Source organism: Tubulanus polymorphus, chromosome 4 (assembly GCF_964204645.1).
Source record: "Tubulanus polymorphus chromosome 4, tnTubPoly1.2, whole genome shotgun sequence".
NCBI classification, from domain to species: Eukaryota; Metazoa; Nemertea; class Palaeonemertea; order Tubulaniformes; family Tubulanidae; genus Tubulanus; species Tubulanus polymorphus.
Window position 1 is genome coordinate 4,088,114 of NC_134028.1, and position 16,020 is coordinate 4,104,133.

The window sequence follows — 16,020 nt, forward strand, 5'->3', positions numbered from 1 at the left end:
AGCAAATCAGATCTGAGATGATTTAAAAGATGATTATTTAATGAGGAATTTCGCAGGGAAAAAGAGAGATGAATCAATTTTGTGTTGGATGCGTGGTTGTTTTGACCACTCACGCACACGCGCTGATGTTTCCATTTTTACCTGTTACACTTACGAGGGATTTATCAGTCGATTGTTCGCTGCAACCCGATTGGATGCTGACTCGCCATGCTATAACAGGCGGACGACAAGATCTAACAGCACAAGGCTGCGTTGGCTTGACACAAACACTTGTCTCCACGTTACGGCGATGCTTACCGTAACGCTATAAGTACTGTTCGACGTAGATAATGACGTTGTGTTGTTCTCTATTGTAAACTATACGTGGATTATGAATTCTAAGGTAAGACGATTATATATATATATATATATATATATATATATATATATATATATATATATATATATATATATATATATATATATATATATATATATATATATATATATATATATATATATATATATATATATATATATATATATATATATATATATATATATATATATATATACCGACACCCGTATTATCTTATTTGTATATTATGCAATATTGTCATTAAACCATTCGATGTTATAGAGTCAGATCTAATATAATCTTGTTACGTCCAATTTCTAATGTTTCATTACCGTATCTTAATTTTCACTCAATTACTTTTTCAATCTGTTTATCTGATTCCATCTGATTAATTGAATAAATATAAGTAAATAAGATTAATTTCCATCGTTAAGTTCATTCCATTGATTTGATCGATGCTGTACATACAGTAATTTTCAATTTCGATCAATTTCTTACATTCGCTTCGTGAAGACTCTACGATTATTTAGTTTTCAATGATTAGCTAATCTTAATTTGAAGTCTACACTCAGGTCGTATAGATAAGAAATTCTTGGAAATTCTCTATAAGTATCTATTGCGTTCTAAACACTAACCAGCAAGAATCTCGAGCCTACGTTTTAGTAATTCCTTTCCCCAAAAGGTATAAACTTCACTTTTCGAGTAATTGCTACTTTACTCAGATTGCAGAGGTTCACGGTGCACGCGGGGCTTATGCGTATAGGTTTACATTGAAACTCCAAAAGGACGTAGCTGGCGCTTACTAAAAACTCTCCAGTTCTTGCCAGCTAGATAAATCTTTCAATAATTAACAACATCGTTCTTCGAGAAGGAAAAGTCTCTCTTGTTCGCGCATTCATTTGCCAGTAGGATGTGAGCGGGTTGTACAATGGATTTGCGAACACAATGGCACCGGTTGGCTAGAATAAATAGTTATTAAAGATTCATTTTCTTAAGATACCTTGGATTGGGAGTACATGTTACATCAGGATTTAAGTTGGTGAGTCGACCTAATTCTTGTTTTTCGATGTGGGATCAATATGCCCCAGTTAGTTGACAATGTATTTTTCTATAATCTCGAAATGCGAGGAAACCAGTAATGCTTACGTCGTCGTAAAAACTTACGTAGTCGCAAATACATTAAAGTATTACGTCGCTGTAGAAATATTAATTCTTATGTCGGGACGCTATTTCGTTGCAAAAAACATATGTCGGTGCAGCGCTCGTATTTTTTTTTTCATTTTTCGCGCTCCGTAGTACTGTTATACGTTAGATATTGAAATTCACGGTCGATGATGTCACCATACTTTAATAACGTGTAGTCATGAAAATATAAATGGAAAAGTCATTAGTTCATACATATTCATCTCTGATGATGGTTCGCGACTTATTTCCGATTCAGTGAATATGAAGCTAATTAAGGTATATGAATTCGCACCTAGCGCGACTAATCTTGAACCTTAATTCAACGCGATGATAGAATTTATTGTAGAATTTAGATCGTATCGGGTAGAGGTATAGACATTATGAATTTGGGAAATATACCCCATTTTCAGGATGCGATAATGATTGACTCTGTTCTACGCGGTGTTGTACTCGTCTCCTTACCTCAAACCTCGAAGGCTTTTTCTAATTACACGGTTAATCAACGTGTAATTATCGGCGGTTTTTGTCGGATCAAGGCGCAGTAATTGTCATATTGATGTTTCTCCGCTACACCGTGTTATTAAAGGCTTAACTCTCTCTGCCTCTCTCTATTTTCATCGATTTGTCGAGGATGGAAAAGTGCGAGCTTTGCTCTGCTTTTTCACCAGTCGCGATAATTCATTCACTCGCGCGGGATAATCGAAACTAAATCGGAAATTACGAATGTACATTAAATGATATTCGCTCGTTGCTAAAAGCCGAATACAAAACGGCAAGAGATCGGTTAGGATCCCCGTCGCTTCGCGGGGACGCTGGAAGTGCAAATTCCAAAAAATGTATTTGCGTGGCGCCAAACGACTACATCATGTATGTATAATGCGATGTCTTAGGTAATTTCGATGGTGACAGTCACAAATATGACTCAAAGTATTATTTGCAATTACCTCTACAGAAAGCTAAGTTATATTAGGAATATTGTTAATAAAGCAAGTAAGGTCGTTCGTGAAGAAATATCGATAGTCCGCGACAGAAATAGGATATATTGATTCGGCTAGGATAAAATAGGGAATCAAACCGAAAAGCTGAGGTGTCAGGAACATAATCGTTTCAAGGTAAATGTTATTCTTGCATAACTTGGTCTATGATAAATATGCTTAGGGGAATTCCAACTAACCGGGCATATAATGAATATGGTTGTAACCATGGCGATGGTTTTGTGACAAAAATTATTATCGTGAAAACAACATTAGCACCAAAGTGAATAACGCATAATATTTGATTTATTCACCTCGTATGATCAGAATTTGAAATTATTCGTGTATACATTTCATCGCTATTTACCGCAAAGCCGTTTTTTGCGGATGCATTTTTCTCGGAGTCAGACCTAGACTCATGAATAGGACTGTGGAACTGGTATCAATCAATTACCGTGAACAGACGGTTTTTATCATTCACTGGTTTTTGTTTCGCTTTGCGGCGTTTTCTGACACTTCTATAACGCGCCGTATCGCAAGTTTTCTCGCGAAGCAATTAAAAACGATTGTTGATAAATTCGTTTTTTTGCCCACATTTCCCGTTTTGCCTAATGCACACGCGTGCATGGCGGCAACACTTCTGAAAATCTATGAATTTCTATTGGAAAGTAATTTTGCCCGCAGTCGAGTTAAGCAATTCTGCGACATGTTACGGGAAGATGAAAGCGGTTCCCGATAGGAAGAAACGAACGCAAAATGACAAGCGCAGATGCGGCAGCGTAAATTGCCAAGCAAAATACATTAGTTCAAAAATACCCGACGGCACTTACTACATCTTCTTCGAGGTAAATAAGCACGAATTTACAATCTGACTGAAGCGAGACTGGGCTCGATATCGAGTTTAGTTTGAGCTCTCGAGGCTGATGGAAGTCCGAAATAGAATAGTCGTCGTCGTATAATCTTAAACTTGAAACCACTCTCGGGGAGGTCGTCCTGTTAGGCATCTGTACAAAATAAGCGCTTCGCAGCGGACCGATGTATAGTAATAGACCCGTATGCGCAATAATCGCCTCTCGTCCAGTACTAATTAAGATCCCATCTGATATATACGTATGTCAGTAGTCAGTGGATACTAATTACCGGATTGTCTGGCCAAAACGATTAGCTAACTCAGTTAATTATTAACTACGACGCAATGTGCAGTATGTATCTATGCTGCATTAAGATTATTACTTGAAATGCTAATGAACTCAACGATTCTCCCTCTGCACCAACATCTCACCCGGTTGTAGTTACGTGATCACCGTGGTGTCATCCTCAGTATTTGAGGATCTGTGCTCCAATTATACATAAGTGCCCGAGTAGCACCGCGCGAGTGCTTCCCGGGTAGAACCAAGTAGTGTACCATTAGTACTAGTAGGTTCGGTTTGGTCACTAACTAGTTCGAAACAAGAGTTCAAATTCGACTCATGTCGTAATGTATTCTATTCTCAGATAATATGCGAAAGAAGGTGATATGACGATTTGTAACTTCCCGATCGAATTCACCAGTGATAGGCCCGTGTATAATCATTCAGTGTTCCCTACAAACGACCTTCAACATATTTCAATTCTGGTACATTTTATACGTAGTCTGAAACCGATTATGCAAAGAATAGATTAGCATTAGCTGTTGATCTTATGTCTAAGCCCTAAGCCTTGATTGTGCAATTATCGATAATGTTTCTTGACAAAATCAGACAGCAGTAAGATACATCTGTACATACTCGTAGCAGACGACAATGATTATGAGTCTATTTTTGTGCTAATTAGATTGGTTTTTCGAGTCTGCATAGCTACAGTTCTCAAGAGACAAATATACTCATATAACGAATCGCTCGCGTATATTCTAATCCGTAATTATTTCATAGCCGGGGAAAACTGTTGATCTCTTTACATCCAATTATCCATGCGAAGCCGCTAAATCTTGTTGTGCCGCTTTCGCAAATCCATTTTGTAATTTCAGCCGGCAATTTTCTCCGATGTATCCCGACTGTACTACTCGATACGACATCTTGTAGTGCTGTATTCGTGAAACCTGATCTCGCCGTGGCCTGTGCCGCAGTGGACTAAAGTGGCTTGATTGTATTTCTCGACATGCATTCAGGCAGAAGGGCTTAAATAATTTCTGAATCTAGCTACGAGCAAAACAATCCGCATTTATACGCGTTTCTCACGTTTGAAGATGCGTATATTCATTAGATATTATGTCACACCATTTCCTGATCTAGTCAAGAATAAATGTGCTAAATGTCATAGTTGAAACCTCGTTATAACGAACTGACAACTGATTCAACAATGTGAAGATTTCGACCGAATTGAGAAAATGATATCAATTTCATACTGGGTGTATAGAAAACGCCGTCGATTTTTGGTTCCCGTAGAGTTCGGTAGCCGGTATTTTGGTTGGTATACTGTAATATCAGTGATAACGAGGTGTGCAGCAGTACAATGTTTATGTCGAAAGCCATTTCACTAAATACAGAGTAAAAGTAAATAGTATAACAGCAGATATTCAATACACTAGGACAACGACCTTCGCAATGGCCTATGACATCACGGATTACCATGACAATCCCCGATTAATTGGCATCATTTATATTTATTTTATCTTATCGCCAGGCAATTTCTGAATAAACATCATTAGCGAGGGTTCCACATAAACCTTGATTAGATGTTTTACATTATATATAGATAGCGATTTTCAGCTGTAATATGCTATGAAATATATTTTTTTTGTTCAAAGTATTTGAATTATGGTAATTTGATCGAGAAACTTTCGTTTAATTTACTTTCATAATCCTATTGTCATTTTTGATCTACTTCTATTGAAACGAACGCAGATTGCATGCTCCGTACGCGTTGTTATTCCAGCTAAAACTTTTTGATATCAATTATTTTAATTTCAAAATTCCGCGGTCGCTAAAAGCTTTGTGTTCCATATAGCATCAATCATTTCAATGGCTTTATTTTCGATTTATATTGCAGAATCCGAGCGCTTCACCGATACAGCCTTGATCACCGTCTGTCTGATAGAACGCGAGATATGTTTCATGGTCGCCGCGACCGCTGATACAGTTCCACCCACGCGAAGCACTAGAGGATTTTGTCTCGCTGTACGAATGGTCACTTTTTGATGGCTGAAAGGAAACATCAGAAAGATGCGAATAAGACCGCTCACGACTCGACTGACGAGAAGCGCATACGCGTGTTGTTTATGCGTGATAGTAATCTACGGGATTTTGTGGGGAGTTCTACCCTGGGATAATCATCGCTTAACGGATAATACCGCGGACAATATGAAGGTGATTAATCTTCACGAGACGGTTAGATTCCGGGCTTTAAGAAGCAGCATCGATAGCTCAGCCGCCGGCCGCCGCATCTATTTTGCGGCGGATATTTTCGGCAAACCGATCAAGAAAACGTCATTATCGACCGCCGCAAAATTACCATATATACCGAACGTTCTGACCGGTGATGTGTTAAGTGACCGCAACATACCGGCAACTGGACATGACAATATTTCCCCGAGGCGTGCTCAGAAAGTAGAACTCATCGGTACGGGAAAAATTACGAATTCGAATGATGCTGTACTAACAAATCTAGTCAGCCACGATCAGCTCCCATCGACGCTTCGGGGTAATACTAATTCGGTCAGAGAGTTGATGGCCGTTCAACTTTCCGACGTTAGACGCGTAGAAACTGGTCAGAATATTGTCGACAAAAACACGGCTAAAATACAACGTTATCTTCCGATAGAGGTTCTCCACGCGAGAAAACAACGAATGGCGAATAGAAATGCTGCCCTGATTGGAAAATTGAAATTCACGCCTCTTCCGAACTCGGCCGGTGCGGTAGTAAAAAACCAAACTAGTTTAGGAATCGATCCCGAGTTGATTGGTGAATACGAACCATCTGAAAATGAATATTTCAGGCCCCAACCGTTTGTCGTAAATCGCATGGACTTTAAATATCTAATAAACAGCAGTTCGCTTTGCGCTGACGAGGAGGTGTTTCTATTGATAATGGTTTGTTCGCTTCACGAAAATTTTCATTACCGCCAAGCGATACGTGACACGTGGGGAAGTATTACAAAATATCAAAGCCGAATAAAATTAGTTTTCTTGTTAGGCAGACACAAAGATTCTTACTGGAACGGCAATATACAAAAGGAGAGCGTTTCCTATCGCGATATTGTGTACGTGAACTTCGCAGAAAGCTACAAAAATCTTACGATAAAAGTTCTATCGGGTATTCGCTGGGCTTTGAAGTTTTGTAAGCAAGCCGCGTATCTTCTCAAAGCCGACGAGGACATGGTCATTAATGTCCCTTATCTGATACAAGTCTTAGTCGAACAACCGCTGAAAAATGAATTGCTCGGCTCCTTGAATACTAAAGCCATGGTAATGCGGACTAAGCGTAGTAAATGGGGCGTTTCTAATAGCGTCTACCCTTTCCGATACTATCCGCCATATTTATCCGGAAACAGTTACGTCATGCCCCACAATCTTAGCCGGAAGTTGATTTCCGTGGCAAGAATGGTTCCACTCGTGCCGATAGAGGACGCTTTTATAACGGGAATTCTGACGAGAATTTCCAACGTGACTCTACGTGGGTCGGGTAAATTCACGTATTGGGGAAGCCCGCCGGTATTACCGTGTGAGATTATCGAAAACAAGAAGATATCAGGGACGCACATGACACCGCAACTGCTGTATAAATTATGGACGCAAATTACAAAGAAAATCTGTTAATTGTGAAGCTACACGGCGTTCGGAGTTAAGAGGACAAGTCTATATATTAATAACGTATTTTCTTTCAAAAGCAAATTGTTCGATGCATTATCTTTTCCAGCGTAAGAACTGTCTTGCTGTGCCTTATACAATTTACATATACAAAATACAAGATATCACCATGGATTGCCTCTTTATTTAAATAAGCTACAATTGAAAACAGAATCATATCTCTATCCAACGTACTTCCTCGAGCATTAATATCTTTGACGAAATAAAATATATTTTATTGAAATTCTCGATGATCGTCGATACAGTTTTCTGTCTGAAACGTTTCTTTCTCGTGGGAATTCATATTACACAAAACAGACGACGATAGAAATCGATTATTTTCCTCGCCGCTGAGAGAACTTCTTGACATTTTCCCGAATGAAAAGGAAAAAATTGATTTCTTCGTTTTCAATTTGAATGAACGTGCAATTTACGGCGTGATTGATTCACGTCTACGATGAATTGATAATAAATTATTGAGGTTTTCCAAAGAAAAACAATAAACAAACCTTGCTAGTTAAGTAGTTGTGACTACCAAATACAAAAGGAAATGCAGGGGCGAATATCAGAGGGTAGGGGTTCCGGAGATATAAAGGGCCTATTTCCAGGCAAAGAAGGTACATTGACACTGTTTATTGTCTGATAGAATATGCAGGAGGAGGCATCTCGCGGTCAATTGCAATTTTAAAATTTCCTGATGAGAAGATCAAAAGTTAATATCGACAATGAGAAGGTAATTTTAGGTTGGAACCTCCTCTAATTCCACCCCTGAAAGGTTTTTTTTGTGTAAGGCGTGAGTCTCATTTGTAGCAGATCCTACGTAATTATATACATGTATATCAAACAGAATATTCCTAACATTTCAGCATGATGCAACTTGAATCCATTGACAAAGGGTTAATATGAATTGATGATGAGAATGAACTGTAAGCTATGGCAGTCGTAAAAATTAGATTTTCACTTCCGATTTTCTGTAGTGAGAATACCGCTGGCAGTTATCGAATTTGCAGGAAATCGTCGGAGCGTTCGTCATTCATGCTTCATGAAACATCCGGAAGCTGCCGGTGGAAATTGGTTTTTCTAAATACACAGAGTTCAGTCCAAATCGCTTGTACCACACATTTACATTATTATATACCGGTACTTATATATACGCGGTTCCGAATGCGATTTTGATCATGTATGTTTGAACGAAGGCAGACAAGCTGTCTCAGAATTGTGTTACCGAAGCTTTATGATAACCATATTTGTAATTAATTTTGTTCGGGGTAAGGTTGGTGCGGACCAAGATGTTTGCTCGAGGATGGAAAATTGAAATGCAATGCCTCTGTGCATGGCTGAGCGCTATCCTGTGTTTTCGAATGCCCACGATTATCGAGTTGAACTATAAAAAAAAATAAGGATTATTTATTTTTACTGTGTACGTTTATTGATAAATTGATAAATGACCAGATGCCATGACGTCCGCGAGCTCAACTGTATATTGGTAAAATGATTAACATATTATCGAAAGATCAGTTTTGGTCAAGAGGACCAACAATTTCCATCAGAAGTAAATGTATATATATGTATATACTTGTTCTTTTCCGTTAATAAATCGAAGAATCATGAATGTTCTTTATCACGAAAATCCCACATACTAACTACAATCCAACCCCGATCACCAGTGGAACAGTAATCTGAGCTGGCTGCTGCTGCTACAACTGAGGCGCCACTTGTTAAGCTGCTAGCGTTTTTTTTATCTTGCTGACACTCTTTATGAAACAAAAAGCAACCCCCATATTGTACTATCGAAGCGTTAGAATTTTCTGGCGAATCTGGCTTCGATCTGTGAGAACAAAATAGAGAGTGTGATTTATATATCGATACGCCATAATTTCTCGATTGATCCTTGCATCGTAAATATTAGTCGAGTAACAAATCAAGCGCAACTTCGTTTATTGATTTGGGGATGTGAACGTACGTGCGTGTACGGTTCCTCCTTGCGACGGAGCAACCTGATTTACGAGCTGATCGAATTTTCTAGTTTGCTCCCGCTGCCTTCGTTTCAGTAATCAAGCAAATCTAGGTTTTCCGCGACGACGGTAAAACCACCCGACGGTGATCAAAGACTGCAGAAATCAAAGTGTCACGAGCAATCAACTCAAACGGGCGTTTCTCGTCATTTACAATACAAACATTGATAACAACACCGACAGTTCAATCATGCCAGTCTCTGGTTAAACATCGATTTCCCATCAAGATACCCATCTGCAGATTTGCCTGAAATCATCCGCATTATCCGTTTCATTACGGTGACACGATAGTAGTTATTAAACCGCGAGAAACCAGACCACCGATTTGAACGGATAAAACCGAAGCATCTTCGTGCAAGCCTAATGCCATATAAAATGCATCTTCATGTAGCAATTTATTACATCAGTTCCAAATATGAAACGCAATATTAATGATAAAAGGTATTTTTTCCACCCGATTTGAAGCGTGGTGCGGCGCTATACTCCGCGTCTACGAGACAAATGAAATGATATGTTCTAAATTCTGCACGGGTCCTAAGAAGTTGAAATATGAGACAAGCTGAATTAGAAAATAAAGTTGATACTTTCAAGTCTGGTATATGCACCTGTTCACTCATTATTACGGCGGCGCATCCATTAAAGCCAGGCCATTTCGTTATATTGCCTTCACATCCAGCCTTACGTTAATTCATTTTCCTCATAAGCAATAAAGACGTGTCTTGAAGATCATCCTGAGATGAGTTTCGCGACGAAACCACCAAAAAACATCATTCGTTTTAATAGGCTTTTGGTTTAGTGTCATCGTATTTTTCATCTTGACGTATGTGAATTTACCTTTCCGCAGAAACTGGAGAGAGCAGCAATAATATACAGGTTTTATAAATAAACTCGACATCTTATTCACATTTCAAGCGCAAATTGAATAAATCTCACCGAAAGGCGATTCATGATTGATTGATCGAACATTGTTAAACCAATTTACATCGTCAATTCATTCTTTGCCCGGATATTCTTTAGATGTTTCGAACAGTGTTTCAATATTCAGTTAATCAGTCGTGGTTTCACCTCAGTGTAATTGATTAATTTGCCTCGATCTCGATGATTCTCGCGAGTTTAGGACGGGATCCGGAAATTAGATTTTGGCCGCGGTAGAAGCGACGACCTTCACCTGAACGCACGTATCACCTGTTAATCGTTACCATCGACAAACGTTTGGTTCCAGACGAAATTTGGAATTAGACGAGATGATCGGAGTTCACATCAGCCTTGAGTGAAATTCCTTCGAATTAATCACGTCGCAGACTAAGTGAGGAAATAGACCAACCTAATGCACTCACATACATCAACCTGCAACCACCACACTAAGTATTGACGATCACTTTTTCAAAGTGTGGTGGTAAAATTCAGACATGGCTTGTCGCAGTGAGCAAATATAAGCATTTTCAGCGTTTAATGCGGAAAAAGTGGCACTTTTCTAATGCATTAGCGATAGATATTGTTACTGCTCATGATTGTAGCGATTCCGAGATGTACCACTCGATAGAAATCGACGACGATAGCCGATTTGATACAAGTTGATTAAATAAAAACGCCTTCAATAAGTCAATACCATTCAGCACTCAACTCATTAGTTTGTTTTAAATGAATAATTGTATCAACGTCAAAAATATAAATATTTAACGAGAAATCTGCTTTTGAAATCGATTTTCAAGCCATATTTTAACAGCTCAGCGAACGTATGTAATCCTGGTAACGCGGTAGTGTAGTGTGTAGACTGGTTGCCTGTCGAATTCTGCACCACCAGCGTGAAAGGTTTCTTGCTCGAGTCATTTCCAGCAAGAACAGACAGAACAAAGATTCAAATTCCATGATTTTCGAGAAGATATTTGTTTATAATACGAGGTTTTAAGTGTTTACACGATTACAATGTATTATACAATCAACAAACATTTCGTTCAAAATACATTACAGCACTACTTCCCATGAAAAACAAACCGTGAGCTAAACATGGCGACAGAAACTTCAAATGGTTGGGGATGAATTTCACTATTACCGGTTCACACAAACATTCTCACATTCCAACACTCATTCAACAAGTTTATTTTGAACAAAATTAGGGAAGTTAGGGCCATCAGTTGTCTCGTGCCAACTCAACAAGTCATCATATCGTGTCAAATCAACATAGTATGTCGACATTTCTTCTATGACATCACCAACGCCACTGCGTCACGATGTGATGAACAAGGGACCTCGAATTATCGCGGTCTACAGTAAGTTCCTCCAGGAAAGTAAAAGTTTCGCTTGACGTTAATTTAAAATCAAGTTCTATATCTACAAGGGCTAGGTCTTCACGGATTATCGACAACATTGTGACGTATTGACAACATATTTCATCTTAGTCGACCATTTTCTTACCAGTGACAAGTCGACATTTAACAACACATCGTAATGTAAGATGTAGAAATATAACGACCGAGTTTTGAGTCATCATTGAATATGTCGACTTGTTGCGAGGAAAATGGTTGGCAAAACCAAATATGTAATCAAAACGTCACGATATGCCAACTTATTACGTTGAATTGACGCGATGTAACGACATAATTATGACAAATTGTTGAGTTGGCACACGACAACTGGAGTCCCCTTTCGCTGCCGTACAAAATGGATGGTCAAATTGGTCAAGAAAAAGTCCTAATTGCTATCTTGAGTTGAAGTCAGTATGATACATATTGTACTCTCCCAGTTCACATGAAGATGTTTTATTAACAGTTCAGCCAAAACCGCTTAATCTGGATCAGTTTAATTTGAATATATCTACATTAAATATGATATCGTTTACATGTAATCCGAATCTCTCATTAATTTCTTTGGTCTCAAATGATCTGAATGAAGTTCTACTGTATTTCAATACACTCTAGTATCAATTCAACAGTAACTGGCTGAAAAACTAATGAGATACTGGTACTTTAACAACAAGTTTAAGAAAATGAAGATCATATTCTCAATTTAAACTCACCAGTTCTTCTTTGGTTAAAACATTAATACATGTAATGAACAATTACTGCTCAACACCGTAAACATTGCATAGTATGTCACTTATTACAGTATAGTGAATATTATTTAGTACGGATTTCGTTACCAAAGTTCGAAAATCATTTCTAAACTACAAACTTAGATACTGGTACAGTTAACACCTACTCAGTCAACTCCGAAATTTGTGTACGTCAGTGAGAATTATTGGTCCCACGAGTTCCAAGGCATGCGAAGTCTACTGCTTGTTGGTCGAACTCGAATTTTTTTCCAAGAAAAGATGCCTGGTTTTGCACATCAGATGATCAGTGAAACTATTTAGAAGTCGAAATGAACACGGTGGTATCTGAGAGTAACTCGTCAAACTTGATCACATCGGGCACGGGAGACTGCTCTTATCCAAGTCCATGAAATACGGATGTTTCAAAGCGGCTTGCGCTGAAATACGCTGCGCTGGGTCGTAGATTAACGTCAACTACAAACAATAATACATAGAGCTAATTAGTTGCATACTTAAAAGAAACGACTGTAGAACAATACTGAAGAGATCGTTCGTACTTGAAGTAAATCGAATCCAGCGGCACTGAGGTGTTTAGTAGTAACAGCAGTTTCCAGTTGATTTGTTTTCCAGTTGGGAAATGTTGATTTATACTCTTGTAAGGACGTCACGCCTTTCCATATGTCCTCAGTCGGTGTTGATAAAGTTCTGAAGTAGATAAATCAATTCAGTTCGTAAATACATAGAATAACAAAAGATAGGCTTCTTGTGTCATTCCATGCATGAATTTTATGAAATTTCTTACAAGTATTCAAAGGAGCAAAAAAATCTAAACTTTTAAGAGGTTTTTTATCTATTGATAGTCAAAATGACAAAAATTCATCACGTTTTAGAATAATTTCTCGAAATTGAGGAAAAATCAAGAAATTGAAAACTATCCTTTGAATTCTCTAAATCAAGGAATCAAGGAGTAGTATGAACCCTGTAAAATGATACCGTGAACTCAATCATGAATAACTTAAAACTTGGAATAAACCTCATGGCTGGGTTTCACCCAGCCAATTACAATTCATTGCAATTACTAAGTCCAATGTTAATGAGAAGTTCACCATAAGGAAAATCACGAATTTTTATGAAACATTGGACGCAGGGTTTGGTTCAGCGAGTTCCTGTTACCTGAATATTCTGAACAGTTGGTCGATTTCTGAGTCACCGTGAAACAGCGGTTTTTTCGTAGCCATTTCTGAGAATATGCATCCGATACTCCAGACATCGAGAGGGCACGAATATCTCTGAGAGCCGAGTAAAACTTCCGGAGCTCGGTACCATAACGTAACAACCTTAACAAATATAACAAACAACTGAACTGATACATGAAGCCAAGGGCAATGAATGACTTTCTTATGTCATGAGAGCCAAACAAGACCTCTTCTGGAGAACAATGAGTTCAAGTTATATTTTGACATCTCAGACCCACAGTTGATATTAATCATAAGGGGTCTCAATTACTAACCTCGTGAGTGTAAACACGAACAGGTATACCGAACGCTCGTCCGAGTCCAAAATCAGCCAGTTTAATAACGCCTTTATTATCGATGAGAAGATTCTGTGGTTTCAAATCACGATGAAGAATTCTGCGTTTGTGACAGAACAAGATTCCTTGAAGCAACTGATGTAAATAACTCTACGAAATAAAAAACATTACAAGAATTATTAACTGAATCAAAACTAAGTTCAACGTATCATTGTGCACACATATCTTCCAAACTGATCCACCAAACATTTCACATAGGCCTATTTTCAATCCCACAAAATTGTAAGTGAATTCATCGGGACCAATCACCATTCATTTATTACGTATGCATGTTAAGTGGGGTAGGAGGGTGACAAACTACACACAGTGATGCGACAAAAAGCTCGAAAGCACTGATATTACACATAATCTTAATTTCACTGATTTTTAATGATACCTTAACGAGCATTTTGTCCATTAACTGATCAGAAGGAATCGTATCTATGTATTTCTTGAGGTCCATTTGCAGGAATTCGAACACCAAAAACAGTTTTCCATCCTGCATGAGAATATCGTCCAAACTACAAAACAGAATGCGACGAAATATCGTTATGACGAGACCGTAGTTTATACCTACACGAAGTGATTAGATTATCAGCACACTCTTCTACCTGGGGTCATCCTTATTACCGAGATGAAATGAAATATAGCATATTTATTTATTCCTTATCGATTTTAACACTTGAAATCATGTTATATCAGTAATAAATACCTTCTAGTCATATTTTACATATTTTTTTATCTAAAAAAATTTTGACTTCAAATACGTAAACTCTGTTAAAGGTTAACTCGGTAAAGTTAAAAGTTATTTTTCTACAAAAATATCCAACAAAATATGTAAAATATGACTCCAGCAGGCATTTATTACTGATATAATATGATTTCAAGTGTTAAAATCGATAAGGAATAAATAAATATGTTATATTTAATTTCATCTCGGTTGATCTCGGTAAAATACGTCATCTCAGTAATGAGGATGACCGTTCTAACCTGACTATGTTCGGATGTTGTAATTCCTTGAGAATTGATATTTCTCTGATAGCAGTCGATGGGACGCCCTCCTCTTCACTTTCTAAACGAATCTTTTTCAGTGCGACCAATCGGTTGGTTTTTCTGTTTCGACCCTTGTAAACGACACCGTACGTTCCTATCATGAAACACGCAAGATTATGAGAAATAACGGAAATCTATTTCAACTTTATTCGCGCATTTTACAATTCACTGGTGGCCAAATAACTGAGCAGGAATTCGTGGATTGTATGCCACACATACCTTCACCAATCTTTTCAATTTTGACATAGTCTTCCATGACTCAAAAAAAGCTGTCGGGTGTGTACAGCACCGTCTAAAATAAAACTAAAAACAATAAAAATGATGACAAATTTTATCATTTACAATATCAATGAAGCCCTCATGAGACCTGTAGGTAGACATGTAGGTAGGGTCAGCGCAGCATCATCCTCCGGCAGCAGAGCCCAGACGCGACGAGAGCAGAGACTCAGGTCTGAGACTGGTGTGAGGCCTGTGAGAGACTGAGGTCGAGGAGAAAGGGAGGGAGGCAAAACAGAAGGTCGTCGGCGTCGATCGTATAAGTTTTATCTATGATAGATAGGCTATAGATTCTAATCCACTACTAATAATGAATCATTTAAATTTTCTGAATTACAACACATGTACAATTACCTCCTCGATATTGCAAAAATACTGATTTCTACCACAGAGTTACTGAACTTCTTTCACTTCTTCGCGGAGGCCGCCGTTTCCAAACCGACCAATGAGCGAGCGACACGACGAAATATGTATCGACACAAACCTCATCAAACTAAGAATGAGAACCGGACCCGATCCCGCGGCATTCGAAATCGGACGTAGTCTCATCGGAGCCCGCCTTGCGGCGAATCTGATACCCGGTCTAAAACACGCGGCCCCGGTAGTGCGACACAGATTATCGTAACTATTCCCTACCTACCAACTGATTTTACTTTCACCTCCAATCCTCTTAGACACTATCCCTCTTAATCTTAAGCCCTTCTCATTGGACGATCAGTCCGCTGGATTGTAGAACCTCAGTTTTTTTAATTACCG

The 16,020-nt window shown here is 38.3% G+C and overlaps 1 protein-coding gene across 2 annotated transcripts; it reads right to left on the reverse strand.

Moving 5' to 3' along the window:
- Window positions 1-11,091: 11,091 nt before the first annotated feature.
- Window positions 11,092-15,702, reverse strand: LOC141904788 (cyclin-dependent kinase 1-like). 2 transcript variants are annotated; one of them, XM_074793459.1, is made up of 8 exons: window positions 15,619-15,702; window positions 15,208-15,280; window positions 14,926-15,082; window positions 14,333-14,456; window positions 13,876-14,046; window positions 13,539-13,702; window positions 12,923-13,070; window positions 11,092-12,839 (listed from the first exon to the last, which is right to left on the reverse strand). In XM_074793459.1, the coding sequence occupies exons 2-8, from the start codon at window positions 15,242-15,244 to the stop codon at window positions 12,735-12,737; spliced, it is 906 nt and encodes a 301-aa protein (XP_074649560.1). In that variant the 5' UTR covers window positions 15,245-15,280; window positions 15,619-15,702; the 3' UTR covers window positions 11,092-12,734. The 2 variants fall into 2 exon arrangements, with proteins under 2 accessions (XP_074649560.1, XP_074649561.1); XM_074793460.1 differs by having other exon boundaries at window positions 15,208-15,291; window positions 15,619-15,692.
- Window positions 15,703-16,020: the final 318 nt, after the last annotated feature.

What these genes read in the sequence shown, in the direction of transcription:
- LOC141904788 (XM_074793459.1), bottom strand. Translation starts at nt 15,244, where the DNA reads ATGGAAGACTATGTCAAAATTGAAAAGATTGGTGAAG. An exon ending in TTCGTGTTTACACTCACGAG is followed by an intron (nt 13,703 to 13,875) that starts GTTAGTAATTGA and finishes ATATTTGTTAAG; the next exon opens with GTTGTTACGTTATGGTACCG. An exon ending in CAACTGTTCAGAATATTCAG is followed by an intron (nt 13,071 to 13,538) that starts GTAACAGGAACT and finishes TATCTACTTCAG; the next exon opens with AACTTTATCAACACCGACTG.